The sequence below is a fragment of the Pieris brassicae genome, chromosome 7, assembly GCF_905147105.1.
Source record: "Pieris brassicae chromosome 7, ilPieBrab1.1, whole genome shotgun sequence".
NCBI lineage: Eukaryota > Metazoa > Arthropoda > Insecta > Lepidoptera > Pieridae > Pieris > Pieris brassicae.
In genome coordinates, this window is record NC_059671.1 from 11,168,806 (window position 1) to 11,196,793 (window position 27,988).

Consider the following 27,988-nt stretch of genomic DNA (forward strand, 5'->3'; position numbering starts at 1 on the left):
CGCAGTCGTTACGTTATCAGCGTACATTAGGCACACTTGCACGCGATGCAGATGTACGTTTATCTTCTCTTTATGCATCTTGAGGTATTCCTATTTTGTTATTTATTGAGTACAATACTAGCCAACATTCCTTACGAAACCAATTTGGGATATACAATTGGTTGTTATTTTAAATTTAAAGACAACATTTTGTAAACATGTAATGAAAATATTTTTTTTCAAGTGTGAAGGATTAACATTTTGTTTATTATTGGCTAAATTAAGCCTTATCTACCTCTGTTTAGTTTGTGGCCATGCGAAAAGATTTAACACTTGGGCACCCCCAGTTATGATATATCTTATCTATAAAGTTGTTCGAAAACATTATTTGGGTGTTTTTTTCTTTGAATTAAATAATCTGAGTTTTAATTTTCTGCAGAAGAAAAGATTTTTTCTTATTTTTTTTATAATTCATTAGAACAAAATAACATATCGTTTGCACGAATTCTATCCAAGTGAAGCTGTCACCAAGTTGCCAACGACAGTTTTATCATACAAATGGGGACTCGTTCATGACCCACTGAGTCTTATTATTCTTGTGAAAGCATTTTTCGGTCGGTAGCTCGATTTGTAAGATTTGTATTACAATACATTACAGGGATGGATCAAACTATACTTACTCTTGAAAAAATAATCAAATACCGAATAAATTAAAAAAGACACACAGAAAGACGTTTAGAAAAAAGATGTTTAGTTCCAAACAAATGCGATTTTTTTTACAACTGAAACAGCTTTGAAACTCTAATTAAACGTCGTCTATATTCCAAATATTCTAGAGTACAATTGCGTTGGAAGATTTTGTTGAAAAAAGACAATTTACATGATTAACTTTATAAACATAACGACAGCAAAGTTAACCTGACCAAGGTTCAAACAAAAATAGTTTATTTTGAAAATGAAAAAGCTACTCTGATCGTCATTTCTTGTCTAAGTCCATCTCTGAGCAGTATTTCATCAGAATCATAATAAAACTGTACAAGTGGTACACAATTCCTGAATACAGTGTTTTGATTACTTCCTTACATAACTTTTCTCTTTGAATAGATCGAGAGACGACAGTATCGCTCCTATGTACATGAATGTTATTCATAAAAATAAATGTTTTTGTGTGATGTGCATGGACTTTTATCATTCGAGAAATCAGGTCTATATTTTAGTGTGGTTGAAAGAGAATTTGAGGCCCGAAAAGTCTCCAGATTAGGACGACTTATTAAACTCGTGAGATTCAAACTGTATACACTCGTTTTGTGATTTAAAATAAATATTTTATTAAAATGGGTAATTTTTCAAGTGCACTTACAGAACGGCGCCGGCATTAGCGCCGCTTCTGCGCACGCAATATATTTATAATAACTTGTATTTTTTTACGTTATATTGTACCTCATGTGTACTGCTGTTGTTGAATGTTGTGTAATTGTGAAAGTGATAAAAAATAGTATGTGGAAATTATTGATTACATTTAAAGTTCTCAAAAATTCCCTGAGAACGTTTTGTTACGTAGTATAACATATTACAACTATTTTATCTTAGTGGTTTTTACTTTTGTTTTATACTTATTAAGGATGTTTCATCTAGATTACTCTAAATTATGTTTACCTAAGCATTTGCTATGGATTTTTATTTTATTAACGGCCTCCCCGTACTGTGCCTACATGACAAAAATATAAATCGTGTCCTGAAGAGCCTCGTTACAATACTCAGTACCTTATAAGGACATACCAATACTAAATAAAGTAGAACATTGAACGAGTCACATCATTCCCTGTATACCCTATGTTTGCTCAGCTCTTTACAATTATAAGGAGTGCCTCCCATAAGTTAAGGCTAAAGTTGTGGTTTCAGTAAGAAATTTAGACCAAAGCTAAATGGTAACCAATGTACACGGCGACAAATTACACATAAATCATGACTGGAAAGACAAAATAAGTTTTCTATTTATTTATTTGCTCATCAGTCATCAAAAACATTATACACAAAACGCAAAAACTGAATATATATTCAAACAAAAGCATAAAGCACAGTTAACAATTTTTACCTATTTATGCTAAAAAATAAATCAAAACCAAAACATAAATTTATTAAATTCTAAATTCTTAGATCTGATGCATTGATAATTACAACATATATTTAATATAAAGGAAGCCAATAATTATAATTTTATTAATATTTATACCAGATGTTTTTTTTAATTTTTTTTAGTTACATTAAACATATCTACTAATCAGAAGGTATACGATACATGGCTGAGTTACGTAAATAGTTTATATTAGACCGAGGAATTTGAAATAGTTAGGTTTGACTTGTATGACGAAGGGGTGTGAAATAGTAAAAGCGACAATAAGTGAGGGAATTCAATTAAACCGTTGCCGGATAGCGTGTAAAAACATCAGGTCGTATTGCTTATGTCTGCGTTTTAGGGATTTAATACCAGGTGTTTTTTATGACTCCCCCGCATTTCAATAATTCCGACTCATTTGCTATTTCAGTTTTAAAAATGTAGTATCCATGAAAGCAGATTTGCAATTACAAAAAATTAAGCTAAAGGACAGGGCCTTTAAGCTGCAGGTGTACAACAAAAATGGTGTCCCCATCGCCAACTATATGTAACTTACTTTACTAACGCTAACTATATCAAACCCGCATTTTTTTCTGATATGTCAAAACAACGAAACTCTAAAAACCTCGTGTTTAAATAAATAAGCTATTTGTATTAAAATAATGTAAATAGCTTACAATTTATGTCTGTTTGTTTTTGTTCTCTTTTTCTAATTTAAAATTTAAATTTTTGAGTCTTCTTATTGCATCTTCCTCCTTCTCCATCCTTCCTTACTATATATACTATATTCTATCAGAGTATTTTATTATGTAGGCTATCATAAAATCCATAAATACATAGATAACCAACATAAATAGAAGCATCATATGTTTTATCGAATCAATTTTGGCCCAGTGTGGGCGTGCTTCAATTCACAAACGTAGTTTCAACTGATCTATTATTACTAATTAGAAGATTGACCAGACTAATTGATTGATATTTGCTTTATGTGGTGTATTAACATGAATGGTACTAAGTACTTTCGATAATATTCATTTCATTTATTTGATGTGTGAATGTGAATTACGTAGTAAAATTTTAAATATTTTTAACAAAGTCAAAAATCTTAAAACGTGTATTCCAGAAATTGAAAAGTGCAAGAAATCCATAATAAAAATAGCTTTTATTCAAAAATTACACTAAGTCCAAGTCGTGAACTCGACCTCCGACGGAGTGAAGACCTCCAAATTCTTCCACAGACTTATGTGAGATACGGTATCGAAAGTTTTGGCATAATCAGTGGAATCTAAGTATAGGGGGCAGTTTTGGTCGTTATATTATTCTATAATTATGTCTGTCTTTCATCAAAACGGATCCATACAGACATATAAATCCCTTCACTTTTTGGGCTTTTACGTTGACAAACATCATCATGACTTTAACAATTATCACTTCGATAATGCGCAATGGAAGGCGTGAATATTTATGAGCAAACAAGAATGTAGCAATGGTTACCTAGTTTGGTTAAAACCAAACGTTTTATGAGAAAGTGTTTACCTTTAAATATAAATTAATATAATTACGCTACTCCCATGAAAGTCATAAAAGCCGAACAACGCAAATTCAATTTGAGGATTAACCCTTCCAACTAGATCCGAAAGCCTCCGAAATTTACGTAAACTTTATTGGCAATTTGCATTCCCCGATTCTAGTTTTAGTTTCAACAAAAACACGAGTTGACTATTTCATATCCCAAGCGATTATATTTCAATATTGTTAGTTATAGATCAAAAGGGCATTAAAATACATGTCAAAGTGAATCTACAAGACTGAAATTTAGACCTGTATCTCGCTCGTATATACATAATGTTTCTCACGTAAATAAAATATAATTTTGTAATGAAAAATAAAGTTCTGTAAACATTATAAATGAATACAAGTTTGTTTACGCGTATTTCCCATCCATATAAAAAATAGAAGTCGTGTCATAAGAAGTACAGCAGCTAAATATACAAGAACAAAGAAGTTTTAAAGTATGATTTATCTAATTCTGAAAGGTGTGTCATTAAATTTATCAACACACGACTTCGAGCTTTGAGACGCCATTGATGTAGGCCAATTACACGCGCACCGATTCCATCGGTAAGCCTCTAATCATATTCCGGGTCATTCCCGGCAATGGCAACGAAATAATTACGAAATTACTGAGGCAATAACAACTTCATTAATATTCTTCGCATGCTAATAAAGTGCAAAATCAACTTTCGTCCAAATTGTTTATAGGTCTTGCAAATCAACTTCAATTTCAAAAGAGGCATAGCTTATAATTTTCTTTAAAAGGTGTCAGAAGTCAGTAAAACAAAATACATCTTTAGAAAAAACATATTAATAATAATAATATTTTATTTAAAATAATTGGGGCAAAGACAAATCAACCACAAATATTTGATGGACGTAATTGTTATAACGATGTTTCGAAAGTATTAAATTGTAAATAATGACGGCACAACTTTTATCCGTTTCATAGTGTACTGATTAAAAGTAATTTATGTTTCAGATCACCTTAGCCTTTTGTGATACAAAAGTAAGTACGTCTAGGCCAAATTTTCATGAAAGTTTTTATAGTGCCATTAGCCGTTCTACTCTAGGATAGACTGGCTTATTCTTTATTATATTTATCTACTGGAACAAAAAACTATTAACACAACATATATAAAGTTTTACACCTCTTATATAAAGTAGAATTTAAAATTTTTGTCATGAAATCCACATGTAGAGCGCACAAAAATCCTCGTAACATTGAGGTCACTCCGTGAAGCCTCGGAAGTGCTCAGACGTCTGTGCTTCTGGAAGGAGCTAGGCTGGCTAAATTAGCCAGGACTTTACGCACAACGGACCAATTACGAGTCTAAGTGCGGGAAATGAGTCCACCAACCACCATACACCATTCGTGCATTAAGAACGGTATAACAAAAAGGAAATCCATGGCTCTCATTATTTATTCTAATCTGTAGAAGCCTACCCGTATCATTCTGTCAATTTACGGGACGTGTTTGTGATGGATTTAGAATAAATCTGAGATATAATAATAAATAGGATAGATTCTACTGGGAAGACCTTATTTCGCAAAATAGTAACAACTAAACCTAGATTTTAAAAATATATAACCCTATTTGAAATCGTAATTTAATCGTAATTACCAAGCATTATTTAATAATAACTGTAAAATACGTGATGATTCCTATATAGATAAATGTTTTGGCATAAAGCGCTCGATGACATCATTTACCGTGATTGATGACCAAGAAGCATGACAGTGTTATAACAAAAATATTGATATTAATGGTATAGAAATTATCAACTAAGTTTTGCTAATATTTAGCGAGCCCCTTTGTACCAAAACATATATTGTTTTATGTTTTTTTACAATTAAATATGTACTCTTCGAAATGGATGTTCGTAAATAATATATTATATTTGTGTAACGTACGTCTTAAAACCCTTCAATTGTTTGAAAGACGCGTTGTATTTGAATCAGACGTACACATAGTTGAAAAAAGAAACGCTTAAACCGGGGCACTTAGAAAATTATATAAATCCAATGTGATTTTTCTTCTTACAGTGCATTGGTACCAACTGCACGTCCGGGGTAAGCGTACAGTGATATTGAATTATTAATCTTAATTCTGCAATTTTTACCGATTAAGTTAGATTTACAAAATGTTTAAATTTTATATTTATTTTTCTACACATCATTTTTAAGTCCTAAGTACAGTTGAGTTGTGATGCTACAATGGTGTTTCAAAAATGTTACTGTTTATATCACTACCATTTAGACGTCAAAGTTATTTATATCAAATATATTTACTAAATCATTTTTCTCTTTTTCTCCAAACTTCGTCGCTTAAGGAGAGAAAGGAAATGGCAAGATTAAATACAAGTACGCTGTATTCGAATAGAAAATTGAATTCTGCATTTAGAGAATATTTGCGACGTTTTCAGCAATAAAATGGTTATATTTTCATTTCAACTATTCCTTCTTAGTCAACACGATTTTAACAGTGCTGAAAGCCATAGCCAGAACAATGAGTATTTGTATTTTTAGGCTATATAAACAGGATTTCCAAGATGAAAAATTTCTGTTGTCCGAGCCCAGGCCGACATAATACTTGCGGGTCAACTCAGTTTTATCAAGCACTTGTCTGACAAATTTTATTAGGCTGTGAAAATGGAAATAGCAAAAATTTGTCACGCGTATATATTGTATTAAACGTAGTACGACTGTATTAAACGGCAATCAATTTGTCTCTGACATTGGAACTCAGTGAAACAAAAGGTGGATGTACACTTGCGCTATAGTCTATACTAGTCAATCGACGAATTTAAATTAGATATTTTTCTCTAATGTACAAGAGCATTTATATTTTTAGGTACAATCCTATAAAATAAAGGTTATGTTATTTTAATCAGAGCCCGATCAAATATTTTGGTTTAATTCTGGCTTTCACCAGTGCAGAGCAGTTTTGGCCTAGTGGCTTCAGCGTGCGATTTTCATCCCTGTGCACCAATGGACTTTCTTTCAAAGTGCGCAATTAACATTCAATTAGACCCAAAATGTCGACGGCGTGTGTCAGGCAGAGAAGGCTGATCACGTACTTGCCTATTAGATTTACAAATGATCATGAAACAGAGTGCAGACCTAAAAGGTTACAGGCTACAGATTTATTTTATTTCTGGCTTTCCCTACAAAATTAATAATTCATAAAGAAAACGAGAGGGATGAAGTTCTTTCCTAAAATTATGTTAAAGTACTGAAATATAACTAGTAATTCTTTCAGATGACGGATACTCACGATTGCTTTGCTCATGTAAGAAATATTTGTCTTAAAATATCCTTTCAAAATATTTTCGTAGTTAATCCTACTAATATAATTTTTAATACAAATAAATGTACAGTGCAGTGAAGACACTTGTTCGGTAAATGTGAGTATTCCTTTATTATTGTACGACTTACAGAAATAAATCTGAGGGATGTCTAAAATCACTGAAACAAATTAAAATTTTCCAATTTAGATTTTACCATCCGTATCACCTCGACGTCCGTCGTTCCATAACTGAGCGTTGCTTAAGGCAGTTTTTGCCGCGCACCACCACTATGTGGAACCAGCTGCCCACTGAAGTATTTCCGAACCAATTCGACTTAGGGTCCTTCAAGAAAAGAGCGTACCAATTCTTGAAAGGCCGGCCACGCACTTGCGAGCCTTCTGGCAATGTGAGTGTCCATGGGCGGCGGTATCGCTTAACATCAGGTGAGCCTCTTGCCCGTTTGACTGCTATTACATAAAAAAAAATTTGATGATAAGTTACAAAAGGTTGTCAGGTGTTACTACCCTTAAAGTCACGGGTTCAAACGTCCAAAAATTGTGATACCAATTAAGGAAAACAATGTGAGTAGCGAGGCACTCTGGTAATCGAGCTTATTAAGCAGAACTATCAAAGAGTTAGGTACAGGTTACGGAAAATACTACACGTACACAAAAAAAATCTAGGACAGTTTATAAAGCTAGATCTAGAATAATACATTTGGAGCACTTAGCCTGAAGAAAGCGAGAAGAAAATAGGTAAACAGAGCCACCTCAACGTGTCAAACGAAACGTGAAACGGACAGGAAAAAGGGTTCATGTTACCAATTTCCATTATATTAATTTTACGTTGACTATAATTTATTTGGTAAAGCGTTTCGTTGAGCGGAAGTCCTATTGTACTCTCACGTTACGCAAATATCAGATTTTAAAATGAATTTAATAAAGTTTCCTCTTTTGTTATGAGTGTTTAACAACTAGTTTAAAATAAATCAGAATGATATTACGAGTTAATCCTGCGCCGGTGGTACACTATTTCTGGATAAGCTAAGTATAAGTTCTAAAACTGTATAATAAAAACAAATATTTAAATTAATATGTATTTAATTTCCGCGTGGTAATCAGACTCGCTGTTGGATAAAACAAGCTTATTATTCACAGAAAAAGGCAGTTTGAATTACCACTACGGGAAAATTTCGCCATCACTGGGTAGCCGAGAATAAAACACAGGCTAAAAATATTTATTATACTGAACGCATTCTGTTGTTACGAAAAGTTGTAATGACGCATGTAATGTCCGGTCAATTTAGACATTCGAGGATACATAAAGTCCCAACAAGCTGAATTTCTGTGAAGTTGTTCAAAACATAATTATAAACAATGTCTAGAAGTTCCCCATCATTCCCCTGTAAGGAAAAAATTTAATTCAAGGTCAAAGGTCAAAAAAATGAGATTTCACGATTTTCAGCAAAACAGTAAGTTTTATCATAAAAGCACCTGAGACAAAAATTGTAGATCATAAAATTATCTATAAAAAATGTATCAATACTTTTTTTCTTACGAGCCACCGTTTCTGAGATATATGATTCAAAAAGTTATAAAAGTTGTTATCGTCATAATATGCATGAGTACGCCACGTATATACATTTAGAGTTTTAATATGTTATATAATATATATATATGTATGTATGTATATATATAACTATGAAAACGTAAATGCAAACTATGAAACCGTTAAAACGTTTCAAAATGATAGGTTTCATTTTGATACAGACTATTCACATACATTGTTAAACATTAAACATAGTTATGTAAACCGATCCTTAATCTTAGGTGAGTTTAATTTGAATAATGAAATGTGGGTCCATCAAACCATAACAATAGAACCTACAGTTATAAATCCTACCATTACTCTAATAAAGCAACCTCCATCTCTTAGAGGATGTTGAATTAATAAATTCTAATTAACAGGGTAGGTCTAAACTCTGAACATTAGTCTCACTGAATGTCCTGTAAAGTACACAGGAATCGTAATAATATATAGTTTTCGTTTATGTTGTGAAGGGCTAAATCATATTATTTATTTAGAAAATAATTCTAGTCAACAATTTGTTTTCTAGTATTATATTCAAAAACACTAAATATTCTGGTTGGTTGTATTTTATCTGCTGTTGAAAATACCACAAAGAGTTTGATACAAATGTTTCAAACATCGTTTTCAGTGCATCGGCGAGGACTGTGCAGCTACGGTATGAAATTTAATATTTGTACGTCGAATAAAATTTTACACACTCGTGCAACAGATAAACGGAATGATATATCTTATTTCTTTATCTTTACAGTGCATTGGACTGATGTGTCATTCTAAGGTAAGATTTGAATATGGTTACGCTTAATCTTAAATTACTTTAACCTAACAATAATTACTGTTTTCAGTGTAACGGCAACCAATGTGTAGCAAACGTAAGCACCATTTCTAAATTATCTATCTTATTTATCTAAATTATCTAATTATAAGGAACTGAATTGTTAAAAAAAGTCCAGCCATAAGTTAGGTTCGGTGGCGGTTGTTTGATATAACTGGAATGCCTTGGAAATCGTGGAAATAATGGAGTTGCGACGCTGGACTAACAAAAAACTGCTTTGATTATTTTTGGGTTCTGAAATCCAAGTGGGAAATGGGAAGTTTTTTATCTATAAAGAATATAAGTGTAGACGAATAGGAAAATATACTGAAACCCTTTTCAGTGCACGGGATTGGGATGCGACGCAAGAGTAAGTTAAATGTAAAATAGAATGCCTTTTATTAATTTACGTGAATTATTCACTTTCAAATAATTCACGATTATAACGGATTAAACAGTACTTATCCGGAGCTGGATATATTCGGTAGTATTCAGGTCAATTTTAAAGAAAGCATTGTGTCTCTCTCATACTTATCCGCTGTTTTATTGGTAATTTTTTTGCTAGTATTTTTATTGCATTAATTTATAATATCTTAATTTTTTTTTATCGTTTATGTTAACCACAATTTTTATATACTTAAGATAAAAGAGCTTGTATCATATACCGTAAATATAGTATTATCTATGATGTGGTAAACTTCAATAAATAAATAATATTAATCATTATTCCAGTGCACGGGCACCAATTGTAAGCAATTCGTGTTACTTTGGTGATAACGGTACGGGCTTGTTTAATGAATAATGTTACAATGACGCTGAAAAGGTTAATAAAAAGTAAGGTTTTCTGTCGATTTAATTCTTTGTATTTTTGGTCAATTTAAGTGACAGTGTCAATTTACATTTAGGTTCATTAGGACACTGTCACGCACACTAAAGTTACAATTAGAACACATTTACATTGTAAACAGAAAACTCCTTCATAAAAATACTTAAAATCTGTTGGACATTGTTAATGTTGGAATTGATTTATCACTTTTACATTAAATATGTAGTAATCAGGTTATAATAGTAGTAAAGTTTATTAAACACATTAAGCGTAATAACTAATTTTAATACTTGATATGTACATATTGTTAAAGTTAAATTACATTCAATCAAGTCGATGTGTAAGTACTGATACAAATAGTAGGAATCATCCATTATTAGTTATAACTCCATAGCAAATAATGGATAACTAGTATGAATGGAACTGCTGGAACATTACAATGGCTAAAACTAAGATCACCTGAGAGAAATTGACTCTGTTTTACTTACATTTCGCTTGTAGGTCATTGCTTATTTGTTTAGTGCATGGCAAGTTTTAATAGATATTAGCCGCCGTGGCCTAACATTATGAAGTATTATATACATATATGCTTTATTTAAAATTTATCCTTATACTCATGTAGTCATTAGTGTAGTCTATGATAGCAAATACCGTCGGTATACGCCTTTAATTGTCCTTCGATGTGAAATATTTTTCTCGTTACCGAAACTAATTCTGTCTGTGAAATAAAATTGTATTAAACACATAAATAACAAGTAAATTAGACAAAGTTCCTTTCGTCAGACGATACCAATAATTACAGAAGTTTGAGATAGGATTTTCCCATTTTGTAAGGCTTTGCAGATGAACAATTGTGTTTCATTCGTTAAATTTGTGAGATGAAAGAAGTTGCACTTTTTACTTTGCGTTAATCAATTTTAACAAAATTGCACAGGATTGGAGAGAGTTTTGTGAGCGTCTAAGATCAATTCTACCAGCAACAAAAACACGAAAAATTGTGTAGGTATATACACATATAAGTGTTAAATAAAGATAAAATGTCGTAAAAAAATAAACCAGCTTTAAACACTTGTCGACGTGAAGCAGATAACATTTCCAGTAATTCATAGATAACAACGTAACTCGGGCATCCCAAAAACTTCTAAAGATATTTTTATGTAACTTACATAGTTTCCTAAGTTAAAGTAAGTGAATAAAACTAACTTAAGTCAAAGGATCATGGCGTAAAATAATGCTTATACTCCTAGATATATGTATTCTAATTTTATAGATTAAATTATGTTACTGAATTTCAAAAAGAAAAATGTTATATTCAAGATGAAGACGTAGCGTAATATGTTCTCCGTTATTTCTCATGTGTGTTTAGGGTTGTTTTATTTAAAATATATGAACAAACATCTGACCTTCATCAAAGTCAATTCCAGGCTTTGTCAATAAGCCTCTTTATTGATCTTATAAATAAACATGTTTCTAGTCGGAATGTTTACGTTTTCGAGAATAAAGTAATTCTAATTGTCGTACCTATTACTCCTTTTTGTCTGTCATAATTTAAAAATGTTTTCGAAAACTGATGTACCTACTACGTGCAACTTTAGTTAAACAAAAGGCTTTTATTATCATTACTACTAAGATTATTACAGAATTTCATTACATATTTTTGTTATTAATGGCTTCGAATCAACCAAGGTAGGGACAAGAAATAGATGGCGCGTAACGGAAAAATGTGACGGAATTTTTTTTTCCAACGCCGATAAAGAAGTTTCACGTTTAAAAAAAGCAGTAATACTACTAATTCAAAGTTTAAACTTAAGATTTGACCAATAATAAATAAAATATAAAATACCTATTCGGCCTATAATGACACGTCTACGGTGTCAAAAAGGTATTGTTGTTGTAAACGATGTTTTTTGTAAAAAACAAAAAACTTTACTGTGACTAAACGGCATAACATATTTAATTAAAATTTTGAAAATCGTTTAATATCGTATCATTTTAATGTGATTATGAAACATATTGTGTAACGAATCCACAGTACAGCACTAGGTTGCATATTGAGTAGGAAAACATCGCTGTAATGTGAGTATCGCAAATATGAAATGCATGTAGCAAAGGAAGAAACAGAAGATGGGTAAATTTAGTTTCTATCATGTATATCATAAGCAATATATTACTAAAATCTTAATATCAGCTAAGCTTTTGGCGGCAGCATCCATTCGAGTAAATATCAAATTAACTAGAAACACCAAATTATTTTATTGAACAGAAAAGGCTGGATGTAAATTATGTTTTACCGATAAATATAATCAAGAAATTTCAGCATCTAGCATTAGCAAAATGCAGAAATTACGAAGGAATTTTCAGAAATATCAAGAAGCAGAAATAAAATTAAACATTTTTCTGAAGTCCCTTAGAAGAAAGAAAGGTTGGTTGTGAAACATTATCGTTAGGCTCACCAACTCAGGAATGAATAAAAGACGTACCTAATATGCTACAAACCTATAAACACACAGTAGAATATAGAATATTTATTATATATATAATAGAATATACTCATCATGGTTATACCTTTTAATTTTAATTTAAAAATACGTTAAATCGTTTTATTTTGGATATGGCTTAAACAGCACTTAATTAATTTTTTTTTTTCCAATTAATCCATTTTCAAATATGGGTACCCTATGCATACTATTCGATATATTAGTTCCTTATGTTTGTGTCTACGTATTCTATTATAGGAGCTGTTTTTTTTATATTTTTATATGGTAATAGTAATAATAATTAATTTATAACTGTTAAGAAAATATCAAAACATTAAATATAGATTCAATGATACCGCATACCGCAACCTATTTAATTATAATGTACTTTAAGCTTAATGCATTAATTAATATTTTTTGCAGTGATGTCAACTCCTACAGAATGTTCCCCCAACAACAACTTCAAATACCACTAAATATCGATTAAATACCACTAAAGCTTTTGCCATTCCATTCGAGAATTATAAAATAGTAAAAAAATTCAATCTTGAAGTGAATGAAAAATTATAACTTACAAAATCTCCAGGTCATCTTGTTTTTTCCTAAATTTGGGGTGAAAACCCCCAAATTGGAATTACCGAGATCTTGTCGTGTCAATTTACAATTGTCAGATTTTCAACAATTGACATGGTCTGACCGTTGACGTAAGCGAATGATAATACAATTTAAATATACATTGTATATATAACCATGATTTTCATTTTCCAATAAGACTTTCTGCATTGTTTGTTATTGTTTGTTAAATATTTCTAGTTCATGCATAGATTTTATGAAATGCGTCTAAATTATAATATTTTATCTACCATAAAAAGATTTCAATCAACGTACTTGAGTATTACGGTCTCGGAGTTATTTGTGTAAATAAATTTTCTGAATACATTAATAATTTCGTAAACTGAATTATATCCTGATATACAACGCTACAATGCAAAGCAGCTTGGAGCATGAAGACTTGTTAATAAAACTACGTGCAAAATTAAACGAAGGTAAAATTAAGTTATGGGAACCTCCCTATGTATCTACAGAAGGAGATTTTTCTCATAACTTTCAGGTAATTCTTTCAAATATTATTATCTAGAATATGACATATTTTGTTATAGACACATTATTTTAAATTGTAATCATCCTTCAATCATTCATATATTTTATTACTAGACATATATAAACCTTTTTATCTTGCAGGAGCTTGCAAACAGAATAGCATCCGAGCTATCTCTAGATATGACTCTAGTTCTAGATGGTTTGCTTGAACTACAACAACATTCTGTTGATAGATCAAAAGCTAATGAAGAATTCAAAGAAACAGGATGTGCTACTTTTCGAGTTAAGGCTCCAGGAAGAGGGGAAAAAGGAGTATTTAAAGTCATGAAGAAACTGAATATTATGGGTTCAGAACTGATAGATACAATTTCTGAGGTGCTAGGGGTTGAAAACTCGAGGTAAATATCTTTCTAAATTCTCATTCTTCCACTACAATAAAGTCTCTTTCTTTTAGATCATCATTTTTTATACCAAATATTTGTAAAGATCTGCAACGAGTTACATTTTTAAATTTCCAGATTGAAATTGATATTTAATGGTAAGGTCATTAACCCCACCTGCAGCCTAGAGGATCAAGGTGTTAAAAATGGATTTCAACTTATGGCATTAATCATGGCAGGTATATTGACAAGTTTCAATAGTTATATGATAATAATAATTGTTTGAGCACAGTTTAATTTTAAAAGAAGATAAAAAAGTCGTCTCAGTGCCTTGGCAATTTTGAGTAATGAGACAGAGCAGGGGTGCAACAAATTGTCTGTGGTGGTTTACAATCTGCTGTATGGAAAATAGAGAAGGCCTATATTAAAAAATGGACTGTAAAGAATGGCTTATGGCGATGACATGTATATATGTATGTGTGGACTCTGTTTCCGCACTTAGATGCTCAATAGGTCCATTGTGCGTAAAGTCCTGGCTAACTAAGCCAGCCTAACTCCTTCCAGAAGCACAGAAGTCTCCTGGGCACCTCGCAGGCTTCACAGAGCGACCTCACTGTTCCGAGGATTTCTACACGTTGCTTAGTCACAGCCTCGCATTCCAGGACTACGTGGGTGACTGATTCCTCTGCGCTGAAACAGCCTCTGCACAGGGGGCTGTCTGTCGCGCCTAGGACATAAAGATGTTTATTAAGGAGACAATGGCCCGTAATTGTCCCTATCATTGTTTTCAGATTTATTCTATTCAAGTTTAGAAGTTGTTTGGTAAGCTGTCGGTTGACTGCTGGCAGAGCCATTTTGGACTGTCTGCAGCCCGCACCTTGTGACCAACGTTGATGTTGGAGCTCTGTGGATCTCTGGCATACCCAGGCTTGCACCTGCGAGAAGGATAAGGGAAGGAGCGGATACGGACCTCATCTCCGAACCTCTTCTCGCAAGCTCATCGGCAGCATCGTTGCCAAGTGATCCACTATGTCCCCTGATCCACTGCAGGGTAACTCTGTTTGTCAGGGTTATTGCCTCCAGTGCATCGTGACACTCCAGTATCAGTCTACTGTTGGTCTTTTTGCTTACTAACGCCATCAGCACAGACGCACTGTCGGATACGAACTTAATACAAAAGTTATTAATTCCTAACCGCTGCGCGGCTCTGGCTGCTTCAGTTATAGCGACACATTCGCACTGCTTTCAGTGCTGTATGTGCCCAAGGGCAGGTGTATGTTGATGTTGAGATCAAGAGAGAATATGCCAGCTCCAGAGCCACAGCCTGTTTTTGAGCCATCGGTGTATATGCGCAGCTCATTCAGGGGTGATCTATCACATTCCTCTTCTCTCATTTGCACATGGTATCTTCTGTTAAGTATGTTCTGATTTGCGATCCTATCACATGTAGCGGCTAATAGAGGTTGGTACTCTATCACCCTGTTAAGAATCGCTGTGTGTGTGCTGTAGTGATTTTTGCCCCATAGATCTAGCACCTTCAGCCTGATGGCAGCCAGTGCCGCCTCCTGCTGTATGTGCAGGTCCAGAGGCAAAACTTGTAGGGCTATCTCCAAAGCTGCAGTAGGCGTTGTTTTCATGCAGCCGCTTGCAGCGGACAACGCAAGCCTTTGGAAGCGTCCAAGTTTGATTACTGCCGTTTGGAGCTCTGTTCTCGGCCACCAAACCAGGGCTCCGTAAGCTAGCATTGGCCTGATTACGGCAGTGTATAGCCATAAGGTAATCTTAGGCGATAGACCCCATTTCACGCCAAGCATCTTTTTGCATTGGTAAAGCGCAATCGTTGCCTTGCTTAGCTTGTATTCCAGGTGTTTATTCCAGAGCAGTTTACTGTCTAGAGTCACACCTAAGTACTTCGTGTTTTCCTTTAGTTTTAATTCTGTGTCGAAGAGTTTTGGTAGTCTATGCAGTCCAAGGACTCTTCGGTTAGTAAAAAGGATCAGTTCTGTTTTTGATGGGTTGACAGATAGCTCATGTTGACTGCACCATCTCTCAATCAATCTGAAAACCTTCCTCATGAGGTCACATAAGGTACTTTCAAAGTTCCCCGATACGAGGATTGCTATGTCATCCGCATACCCCACAGTGTAGAGATTAATAGCGTTGAGTTTTATGATGAGCTCATTTACCACTAGATTCCACAGGAGCGGCGAGAGAACACCACCCTGTTGGCAACCTCTACTGACAATACCGCGTGTGGTGGTATTCACGGTAAATTGTATAGCTCGCTGTCTTAACATGTTGTTGATCCATTCTGTAAGGGTCGATGGTACTCCACATGTCTCGAGTGCTCTGGTAATGCTTGTGAAATTGGTTTTGTCAAAAGCACCCTCAATGTCAATAAATGCGCCTAGGGTTGACTGCTTTAGTTTCAGGGAGTTGCCAATGCGAGATACAACGCTGTGTAGTGATGATTCAGTTGATTTGCCGGAACTGTAGGCATGTTGATTTGGATGAAGGAATTCTGATAAGGTTACCCGACTGCGTATCTCCAGGTCCCCCAACCTCTCCAGCGTTTTAAGAAGGAATGAGGTGAGACTAATGGGTCTGAAGGATTTTGGCCGGGTATAGTCGTCTCTTCCTGGTTTCGGGATAAATATTATTTTTACTTCCCTCCATTTCAGAGGTATATAGCGATGTGCTATGCAGGCTCGGAAGACTGAGACAAGATAGTCTACTATTAAGTTCCCACTCCATCTCAGCAGACCAGGGAAAATGCCGTCCAAGCCGGCCGCTTTAAATGGTAGGAACGAGTTGATTGCCCATGCTACCTTTTCATTCGTGATTATTCTGTCTGCTACTTGCCAGTCCGAGCTGACCGTGGCTCTTTCCGAGTAAGGTTGCCATGACTGCTCATTAGCAATTATACAGCCTGGAAAGTGGGTTGCCAGAAGTAGTTCACAAGTTTCTTCATCTGTTTTTGTAAATGTGTTGTCAGGTTTTTTAAGGGATCCGATCGAGTGGTTTGTCACTTTAGACAGACATGATTTCACTCTGTTAGCCTGGTTGTTATTTTCGATGCTAGTGCAGAAGTGTCTCCAGCACTCCTAATACGTAGTAGTTTTTTGAATCGCCTTCTCGCGATTATATATTTGTCCCAGTCGGTTGGCAGCCGTGTGTTCCCTGCTCTGTTGAACAGCCTCCTGACTTTCCGACGGTGTCTCTCCAATTCGGGGCAGCACCAGTTCTGTTTGCCACCCTGTCTTGGTATGGTAAGCGGACACGACTGCTCATAGCTTGTCACGAGTAGGGACGTAAGTTTGTTAACATGTGTGTCTATGTCGTGTACATCTATGGTTGTTGGTATTGTTAGTTTGGCTACTTCTGAGCTGAACAGTCTGGAAAATTTTACTGAGTCAGTTCTCCGAGGTATTCTTCTTGGTTGTGGTTTTGGTAGATCCCCTTTGATTGCGAAGCGGATCCACCTATGATCTGAGCAGGATAACTCGTTGGACACGTGCCAGTCATGTATGTGAGCTGACATACCTGCTGATACCATTGTTAGATCTATTATGGTTTGTGCGCGCGCGTTAACAAATGTTGGTTCTGAACCGCTGTTGGCTAGGATAAGGTTATTGCTGAGTATAAAATTAAGCATTTCCTCACCTCGTGCGTTGGTTTTGGCATTACCCCATAGCAAGTGATGTGCATTGGTGTCTGCCGCGATGATGAGCTCCAGTTTTTCCCTCTCACAGTATTCGGCCAGGAGGCTTAGTTCCGGAGGGGGCACGTCCTCGTCGCCCGGTAAGTAGGCCGACGCCAGGACGATGTCTGGATACTCGTTCCTGGGTAACCTAACAGCTGTAAGGTCCCTTGAACATAGTTCGCTTATTAGTATTGCTGGTACATGTTTGGGTATTATAATGCAGGATCTTGGGTTACTTACGGAGGTGTCCAGCAAGGTTTTACCGCCGGTGTTACCCAGTCCACATATCTTGCCATTCCTGATCCACGGCTCTTGGATCACAGCAATAGTCTTGGGGTTGGTCTCCAGCAGTCTGCGCAGGGAAGCCGACGCTGTTTGGCTGTGCTGGAGGTTTGCTTGGACAAAGTCAGTCCGGCGTAGGGGAGGAGCGCAGACAGCTGTCGCTGAGTTCACTCCCCCCTGTCTCCTGAAATAACTCATCATCCGAGGTTAGTTGTGCCGTCTCCATGGAGGTCTCGACTGCTCGGTTGTCCGCGGTCTTCCCCGTCTCAGACGTGGGAGGCACCGGCCCCGAAGTCGCCGTCCCCGATGTACAGGCTGTTGTTTGAGGTTGGGCGGGAGCTACCACTGAGGACTCCTCTTTATCTAGAAGTCGGATATATATGTTCCCCAGTAGGTAGTATATGCGCCTTTCCTGGGCTTTTATCGTTATTATCTCAGACTCCGGCACACGAAAGAAGAGGGACACGCCAGTTGGGTCCTGTGTTCTGCGTGCATGTGTCAGGGTCCACGATCTTACGTTAAGGTGGCGGTTCTGCCTCGTGATCAGTCTCATCAGATTCTCCGTAGTGCCAGTGTACTCTGGTACGTGTAGGAGACAGGGAACCTTTTTCGGAATGGCCGATTGAGGCCGAACCACCAGCTTGGTGTCTGGTATGGGGTTAGTGATGACATCACAGACTCCGGTCAGCCAGCTCAGTGAGAAAGTGTCCTCGCACAAAATTTTGAGGACACCATCTGAGTGATGCGCTTTACCCCGGAACCTGATGTCATTGGGTTCTTTTGTTAGGGAAGCTTCAAAGCCGCTCATCGTGAAGCTTACCCTGTATTTGTAGGCGGATATTTTCCGCCTGTTCGTGCGTCATTTCTAGGAAGGGCTCAGCCATCACAGCAACACAGAATTCGTTATTCCTGTACGATGCTGCGGCCTCCGCATAACTGGCCGAGGTCCCTCCCACCGTTCGGGGTCTATTAGGTTTAATCCTTTTTCGTTGCCCCGTTGGTGTCACGGAATCCTCTGGCCGTTCGCGCTTTTGGCCCTTCGTTTCCTGGTTGACTCTAGTTTTCTTGGGATTGTTGTTGCTGTTAGGGTTATTGTCGTGCTTAGAGCCGTCTGGCTTTAGCGCGGCATTAGACCCTAGTGGCTTCGGTGCCCCTTTCCTTCCCCCAGATTCCTTTAAGGCTCAAGTAGCCTCTGAGCATTGGTTGCCAGCTTCTGCTGATCCGCCGCTCTTCTGGCTTTCTTGAGCCGTCGCCTCTTTGATGAACTCATAACTGTGGTCATGGTTGGCTCCTGAATTGCGGATTTCAGGGCCGTCATGTCCATAGATGAGGATGGTGCACTGAACGTATCCTCCGTTGAAGCCTCGGTCTTCCGCATCGGTGTTACCGCAGATGCCTCACCTTCGGACGCAGACAGTTCTGTAGCATCGTACAGAGTGGCCTTCTTTGGTTCAACCGGCGCAGTTGACCCGGCCGCAACGGTGGTCGCGTCCCTGTGCGGTGGTGTTATTGATCCAGTCGGAGAGGGTACGGTCCTGGGCGCAGCCCGGCTTGGCGTAACCCTAGTCGCTTCCCTCTCCTTTGGAAGCTTAGACGCTGCCCGAATAGGTGCATCTTTGCGAGTTGCAGGGGCATCACAGTGTCGTGCCACTGGTGACTTGCACCGTGACCCGTCCTGAGACGCAGCCCTTAGTTTTTTGTTAGTTGGCGCATTTTCAGGTGCAGCCTGGTTTTCATTATTTTGTTGAGCCTCTTTATCCATGAGGTAAAAGGAAATATTTCACCGTCAGAGCTCTCCACCCGCCACGGAGTCCTCAGTTGGGGACGTCTCCTACTCAGCAGGTAGACGCCAGAGCTACTCCTTCGGTATAGAGCCAGGGCGTGGGCAGACAGACGCGTCCGCACGCTGCGAGGAAGTACGGAGCTGTTCGCATCACGAGACGATGACGCAAACTCACCCCGAGTCCCGCGCTGCGCCGACGCCCCCCCCCCCCCCCCCAACACCCCGACTCTCGCTTGGTAGCCCTCTTACGGGATACCGCAGCCGGTTGACCAAGGGTAGCTAACCCATGGCCTCCCGTGTGAGGAGAAATCCGGACCAAAGAGGTGTGTTGTGTGCAGCGCACAACTGTTAACCGGCGCACTGCTACACTCAACCACCAGGACTCCTTCATCCCCCCGTACGGGTCCCCGCGCACGGCACAAACACGCGGGAAGTCATTTACTGTCCACCGTCCTGTTATTTTGGACGATGAACTTGCAGGGACATGACCTCTCCATCCCTGCAATGGTTCGCCTGGTGGTTTTAGTTGCGTCTATTACATAGGGTAATAGACCAAGAACGGGGTCGGCAACCTCGAGAAGGTTAGTCCACCAGACTTGCCTTGGGGATCTCAGCGACTTGCGCTACACCCAAGACCACGCCTCCCTACCCATCAGAAGGATGTGGTAGGGTGGGCCTACACCCGTGCTACCATGCAATGCAAGCAAGTCGTACTGGGAACCGTAAAAGCATGAGCCCAAGCCCCCCCCCCTGGCGATGACATAAAAAATATAACATTAATAATTATAAGTATAATTGGTTTATAAATTATTATAGGTAAAACTACTGTTACTGTTTAATACAGTAAGCTTTCCCTGTAAATTTAAGTAAATTAAAGCTCACAATTGAGTGGCGGCGCAGGTTGTTAAATATATCTTTATACCTATTTAAATTAAGTGTATATAGTGTAAGTATAATAGTGGACTGTATTTATTTAATTTATGATTGCTCAATATTTGGAATAATTGTCAGAGAAAGGAAGAAAGGAATTGGCATAGTACCTTCAACCTCGTGGCTGGATTCCTTCTTCTTTAAACTAATTGCTTTAAGACTTCACAGAAGTATAACAGCACTGTATATAATTGTAAATAACAAACACCAAATTTAAAAGTTAAAAGTTTTAAAGAAAGCGGTGCGAGCGTGCGGCGTATGAACGAAAAACCCAATTGACGCAACATCGCGCGCGCCACCTACAGTCCGTTCCGGAACTAGTGCCTCCATAGGATGGGAATTATTATAGCATTATATTCGCATAATAATTATTATGCGAATTCGGCGCAACCAATAAGTTTACCTGCCTTTTATGGATTTCAGAAAATACAGAGGCGCTTAAGAGAGAGGATGATATGTATCTTCAGATGAAACGGACTCTGGAGGATGCCACCCTGCTCTCGGAATGCTACGATGACCTTGGTGACGAGTCATATTTGAATGTTAGCTTTGCACACAGTACCTCATACACCCTAGCTTTGTAAAGTCAAAATATTTGTTGAATATGAACTGGTTTTTATATTTGTTGACTCTGCACTCTCGCCGAGCACTAGTCTGCTAATTTATAAGTTAATCCTCACATTAACCTAATTTAGCATCTTAATTATTTTGTATAGTAAGTAGTGTTATAGTTTTGTATAGTGATTATAATGAAACATATTGCAGTTGGAAGACCAGACCGGAAAAACAGTGGATCTACCTAAGACAGAACGGAGGTCTTTATTCATAGGACTCGCATTACACGAGAGGGGACGCACTTGTATAAAGAAGCGGGAATATTCATTTGCTCTTGTGTTACTTTTGGAAGCTGATAGACAACTGAGGTGACTTCTATGTTTTGCTTAGTCGACTGACCAAGTTTATTTTATTATGTCTACCCACATTTTTTTTGCTGTTATGTTTTGTTATTTTATATACCTACATCTGTGCGCTCTAATAATTAATATTAGTTCTATATATTGTTTCTCAGTAAGTAAACAAATTATGTATGGAATTCTTATGAGAAATAAATTTATTCTTAAACTGTATACTGTAGGTTGTAATTTAAATGTTTGTTTTTGATACCAATTCAAAGTTTGTGAAATCAGCTGCAATAACCAACCAATTTTAATTGAGTGTAAAATTAGTGTTGGTTGTTGCCTCCCAGTACAGTACAGTATGTGCACTTATGAATGTCAACAGAGAATATCTTAAATTGATTATAAGTTTATGTTAACCAGTTCCATAGTAATGTAGTACGTAACAATAAACTACTTCATTTCAGTGAATGCCGGGCCCAAATCCTAAACACGGTTGACAACTATGGAGTGCTGCAACTGGACATAGCGTGGTGCTACCTCGGTCTGCAAAGCCTTCAGGCCGCGAACGACGCGGCCGCGAGACTCACGAGGGCCGAAGTGGCCTTCACCAATAGCTACGGACCGGAACAGCAGAGGCTTATCGCTCTCAAGGGCACGGACGGTGAGCACAGTGTCTGATTAATGTAGATTCATCATTCGGTTATCTTTTGATTTATTCCGATCTTATTTTGATTAACCTGTGAGCGTTCTTTGAGTTTCTATAAAAGGCTATTTTATAATATGCTTCACCTATCTAATCCTAATACTATGTTGAAATGATACACGTAAACTACTCGATGTTTGGTGAGATGCACGAAAGAGGGACCGGTGCGACGACTTCTTGCCTTGCATTTTGGCTAATTCTTGGAATTGTGAATGTTTAATATGAAATTTTAATCCAAATTTATATTCAAATTGAAAGTCAATACTTAATAGAAATAAAAATAATAGTATAAATAGAATAAATGGATTCCAAAATCTTGCCAGATAGCCCATTAAGCATTGGTATAGGCAGCGGCACGTAAGTCTAGCGCTGGCCGATGCGTGGAGGGGATTGCTGCGCATGTGTACTGTCGCGCACGCAATACATTATATGCCACTTTGATTAATGATTACCTAAATAACGATATTAAGCTGAACGAAATGTGAAGGATAGCTGCTGCGCATGATTACTCGCACATGTAAGTAATATTACCTATCTATAAGATATAATAAGACAGTAAAAAAGTGTCTGTACATAGAACGCATTTCCAAAAAAGACCTAAGATATTTTAACAAGTTTATGGGATGTAGAAAAATAAAAACATTATCTTTTAATTTGTAATCTTTTATTAATCTGAATCAGAGAACGGTATCACGCCTTCAATGGTCTCGCGACAAGGCCTTTTGCTTACTGAGGGCCCGGGCTCAGGACTGCTTCGTTCGTCGGCACTAGCGTCATCTTCATTGCTATCCTCGGAACTGTCTCCATCGACATGAATAATGAATTGTTCTGTTACCAAATCCACGACATGATCACTCTTTGCATATTGCTCTTCTATATCCTTCACCTTTTTACACAACTTCTGCCAATCCCATGTACCCATTAGTAAAACCTTTTCTTGTATTAGGTCTATATATTTACTGACACTCCATTTTATATTTTTGCTACCTACATATTGTTTAATATCCGACCATGCCATTTCAATCGGATTTAGGTCGGGATGGTATGGTGGTAGTCTCATTACCTGATGACCTCGTTCAGCTAGGATTCGATCAATCGAAAATGTTTTAAATTTATCTTTGTTGATCTTTATTAAATTGTATAACTGAGGTTTCAAATGTGTTTCCTCGTACTGTATACCTTTTTCAGTGAGCCAGGCCTGCATGTCAGCTTTTTTAGAATTAGAGGTTGGTGCGCGATCCCACTGCTTATTATGATAGGACGCGTTGTCGACTACCACGACGGAACTGGGTTGTAGGTTGGGCATTAATTGGGTTCGGAGCCATTTTTCGTAGTTTTCAAAATTCATATTGTCGTGGTAGTCGCCTGATTTGCTTTAAAAGTCAGCAACGCATTAGGTATAAACCCAGTATCAGACCCTGCGTGGACAATGACAACTCGCTGTCCTTTCGAAATAGGTTTCTTAAGCCCCTTAGTAGTACCATCGGTCCAGGCTTTTGAAGAAGAGTGTGATGAAACTACGTAAGATTCGTCTGTATAAACAATAGGCTTTCCCTCTTGGCGATATTGCTTTATTTTCCTTAAATATTCGATACGTTGCAAACGTATATTAGAAGTCTCAATTAGCACTTTCCGGTTGTTTTCGGTGTTTTTCCACCGAAATCCCAAACTCTTAACTATTCGCCGAAGACTTCGTTCTGAACCTTTGAAATTTATGTCATCTTCTAGCTGCTTTTTAAGCTTTCCGATGGTAGGAAGTTCTTTATTTGTCTTGTGAAAGTTATGAATGGTTTTCTTTATTACTCCTTGGTCGAAGTTATCAATATTTGTGACCGGTTTTGTTCTGGAACGTTTTTTGCCAGGTGTTCTGAACACTGTGATCAAATCAGAACTTTTGGCTTGATTGGAGATGTTTCTTACCGTTGCAATTGACGTTTTTGTTGACTCTGCTGTCTTTTTGGATTTTACCTAATTCGCTGATTATACTATTACATTTTATGTCAAAGAATCAATTAATTCATTAGATCCCCTTTTTAAAAAACAATTCACGTCATGAACCATTTTCCTGGCTTGTCTTTTCTAAACAGTATTTGTTCTAGGCATAGTCACTTTAAAGTCACAAACAAACTTAAAAACAAAATACTAACAAATTCAAACGTAACAAAAAACAACAAAACGTAACAACAGTAACAATAATATTAACGATGCGACTGTACACGGGATGTGCGCGGGGCGTCGTATCGGTGCGGGGGACGGAATGCGCCTGGAGAGCCAATCGAAGCTACGCGCGCCCGCTCTTCATTCCGCTAGCCCCCCTCAGGTACCTTATTTTTTACTTCTGCGCAATAACGGTCAGAGCTAGAGTTTCGTGCCGCTACTTATACACTGTAGCATTGGGACATACTGGGTAGTTTGTTTTATCTTTTTGTGGCTAATGTTTCAGCCAACGAGCGAGTGCTCTTCATGAGGTTGTACCTGCTTCAGGGTATCGTGGCCTATCATCAGAACAATAGGACCCTGGCCAAGGAGTTACTCGATAAGGCTGAAAGAGAACTGAATAATCTGAGGGTGAGTTAATCATCAATCAAAGATATAATCTTAATACTCTCCATATATATATATATCTTGATAATAGTTAATCTGTACAGTTATGAGCATGCTGGATGTAGTTTCACCAATATTTATACCTCAATATTTTCTCTCGCTAAGAAATTCATGCCTCTTACTATAGCAAACCAGCTGGAATGTGATGAGCATGTGATGTTAAGTGATAGCGCCGCCATTAGACAATTTCTTTCTTTTAAAAATTGGCTGGCTCATTTCTTGAAAGACTCAAATATGTCAGTGGGTCTCAATTCCTTCCCTTAGTTCTGAGGGGAATTTCGAATTCTGCCTCGGCGTCCGAAGAGGAATCTTCTTAAGTGCATATTGAATATATATTTCAGGTAGACGAGTCGTCCGTGCAAGCCCTCATGGAGTTAGGCTGGAGCGAGTGCCAAGCCTACGCGGGCCTCAGAGCGGCTCAAGGGGACGTGAACGGCGCGCATCATTACCTCGACGCGGCCACGAGGCGAAGGGAAGTGGAGAGACGGGCCAATAGGGACGATAGGTGAGCTGATGGAAATTGGTGTAGGGTGTTCTTAGGGACCTTTAAGAAAAAACGTACCAATTCTTAAAAGAACGGCAGCGCGCTTGCGAGCCTTCTGGCAGTGTCCGTGGGTGGCGGTATCACTTAACATCCGGTGAGCCTCCTGTAACTTAAAAAAGGGAGAGGTGGAGATGTGGCCCAATCACAGTCTAATGAATGTTTGCGTTTTATATTCCCAGCTATTTCTTCATTATGCTCACGTGTATGTGGCACTTTGGTCTTTCAGAGAACAACGCGCGCTAGGACTATGCGAGGACGGCAGCCCCGTGGACAAACAACTCACGGAGAGCCTAATAGGCATGGGTTACTCCAGGAAACTGGCCGTTCTGGCTCTCAGGAACGCCAACAACAACGTCACGGATGCGGTCAGGATCATACAGGAGCAACCCGAATTGGTGAGATCTCACTCGGAATCCCTTTAGCACACGCATAAACTAGGTTCTATTGACCATTCTCGATCATGAATTAGTTGGAGGACAGCGACCTCTCCGAGGAAGAGTCAACGGCACCGGTGGAGCTGGATAACCAACTCCTCTCTGAGGTGAGTCACATTGAAAAATGTAATACAATTGTTATTTTTTTAATATTTTAACAAAATAATATATTTCAGTTATGTTCAATGGGGTTCGAGAGTGAGACGGCGAAGTACGCTTTGAAGCTGAGTCGAAACGATCTGGTCCGGGCCTTGGACATCCTGCACAGCGACGGGCCTTGTGCTGACCAGAGTGAGTTACGGTTTGTGCACACTTCAACCGAGAGACGTTCGTTAAGTTAATATATTATGGCTATGTCACTTGTGTGTTTAGCTGACAATAACAACCCGTCCACTAGCACCGAAGCCAACACCAGTCGAAAGAGACAGAAAAAAGAAGAGAAAAGACGGAAGTGAGTACATTTGTCATTATTTAAATCACGTAGTATATAACTGTAACGTTCACTGACATTCGGGAGTCTTACTTAGGTCTTACGCCCGGGTACGAATTAAGTCTGTCCTCTTAAATTGTCCATAATTAAATTGATTGGAGCAAAGCCCGGGTTCGTTGATAGTCAGCTTCATGTCTCGTTTTATTTTACTTTAGGAGAAAAGCCCGGCAACTTGCAGTCCATCGATTGAGGCAGACCATACGCTACGAAGACGACGACTATCTCAGCTCGCCGCTCTCTGAGGAGGAGAACTTCCTGATGCGATATAAGTCTTTGTTGTAAACATATCAACGTAGAATGGATGCCTAACAATATTGTAATGTAAAAAGTGTTTGTTTTTTCCGTCTTTAAGGTCGTAACGAATTGACGTTATCACAGGAATAGTTGCAGGATAGTGATTTTACTTTTTATATTGTTGTAAATCTTATACTGGAGAATCTTACAAAATAAATGGTCACACTCAATTAAACTAGATGGCGCTTCGTTATATTTATTTTCGGTAGAAGGCGATGACATTTCACTTTTTATTTGAGCCACAATATAGCGGGAATATGTAAATGGGATTTATTACAACAATAAAATTACTTATGGCTGTTATTTTTTGTTTGAAAGTAGTTTATTTTAAAAATCTATAAAGAAATGCTCTAACTGTCGCAGTTCCTATTGCGAGACGTATGACGTCACTCGAATAACCTTATTTATAAAAAGTAGCATATCTAATACACTGCCGTCTCTTTCTATCAAATTGTATTTACGCATTAATGAATAGAGCCGAGTGAGAGGGACATAGTCTCACAGCCATTTGGAAATATTGACTGTATCTTAAATAAACGTAACATTTAGTATTTTTACTTGTATGTACGTTGTATAATTATTATGTATTTTATAAGTGTTTTTAAATAAAATTATTTTGTGTACGAATTCATTTACCTTTTATTCATTAAGTATACGTGTATCCATTATAGTATAGGATCCCGATATAAAACGACCTTCACCGAGATGTTTATTTGATGAAACGTATTTTATATTTAATTTAATATTTCAATAAATATATTGCATTTGGGTTGTCTAACAAATTTCAGTCAATGATATGATTATATTAATATTTTTTTTAAAAATCCGTCCGGAACTGGAAAACTTCTTTTCTGATTTTTCCAAGGCAACCGTATACCATAGTGTTCATAATTAAATAATATTTATTTTCATTTAATTTTAATTCAATAATTACCTGGTTATACCTGGCTACCCGAGAGTTGTGACCGGAAAACAATAGGCAATCCAACATTTGCTTATTCTATGGGCTTCAGACTTTCGATTGGTAAAGAATTTGTCTAATAATCAAACCGGTGAAATGTTTAAAAAAAAATTAATTTTTAATTAATCATATCATGGACTGAAATTTGTTAGACAACCCATATGCAAAATATTTATTGACATATTAAATAAAATATAAGATACGTTTCATAAAATAAACATCTCAGTGAAGGTCGT

The 27,988-nt window shown here is 37.3% G+C and overlaps 1 protein-coding gene across 3 annotated transcripts; it reads left to right on the forward strand.

Annotated features, from left to right (window-relative positions):
* Positions 1-27,914, forward strand: LOC123712642 (NEDD8 ultimate buster 1-like). Of its 3 annotated transcripts, XM_045665867.1 has the most exons (23): positions 1-84; positions 4,632-4,658; positions 5,697-5,723; positions 6,913-6,942; positions 7,031-7,057; positions 9,159-9,185; positions 9,279-9,305; positions 9,373-9,399; positions 9,685-9,711; positions 10,074-10,175; positions 13,068-13,755; positions 13,887-14,143; positions 14,264-14,364; positions 21,247-21,365; positions 21,589-21,746; positions 22,187-22,383; positions 24,869-24,993; positions 25,371-25,534; positions 25,800-25,968; positions 26,043-26,114; positions 26,184-26,298; positions 26,380-26,458; positions 26,653-27,914. In XM_045665867.1, exons 11-23 carry the CDS (start codon positions 13,630-13,632, stop codon positions 26,777-26,779), a joined length of 1,809 nt encoding a protein of 602 aa, XP_045521823.1. In that variant the 5' UTR covers positions 1-84; positions 4,632-4,658; positions 5,697-5,723; positions 6,913-6,942; positions 7,031-7,057; positions 9,159-9,185; positions 9,279-9,305; positions 9,373-9,399; positions 9,685-9,711; positions 10,074-10,175; positions 13,068-13,629; the 3' UTR covers positions 26,780-27,914. The 3 variants fall into 3 exon arrangements, with proteins under 3 accessions (XP_045521823.1, XP_045521825.1, XP_045521826.1); XM_045665869.1 differs by lacking the exon at positions 9,685-9,711; XM_045665870.1 differs by lacking the exons at positions 1-84; positions 4,632-4,658; positions 5,697-5,723; ... (1 more) ...; positions 7,031-7,057; positions 9,685-9,711 and adding an exon at positions 8,247-8,411.
* Positions 27,915-27,988: the final 74 nt, after the last annotated feature.

Bases quoted from the DNA above. Each gene is read 5' to 3' on its own strand.
- LOC123712642 (XM_045665867.1), top strand. From the start codon at position 13,630: ATGCAAAGCAGCTTGGAGCATGAAGACTTGTTAATAAAACTACGTGCA. The intron at 14,365-21,246 runs GTATATTGACAA...TATGGATTTCAG, and splicing joins TATGGCATTAATCATGGCAG to AAAATACAGAGGCGCTTAAG. The intron at 26,459-26,652 runs GTGAGTACATTT...ATTTTACTTTAG, and splicing joins AAAGAAGAGAAAAGACGGAA to GAGAAAAGCCCGGCAACTTG.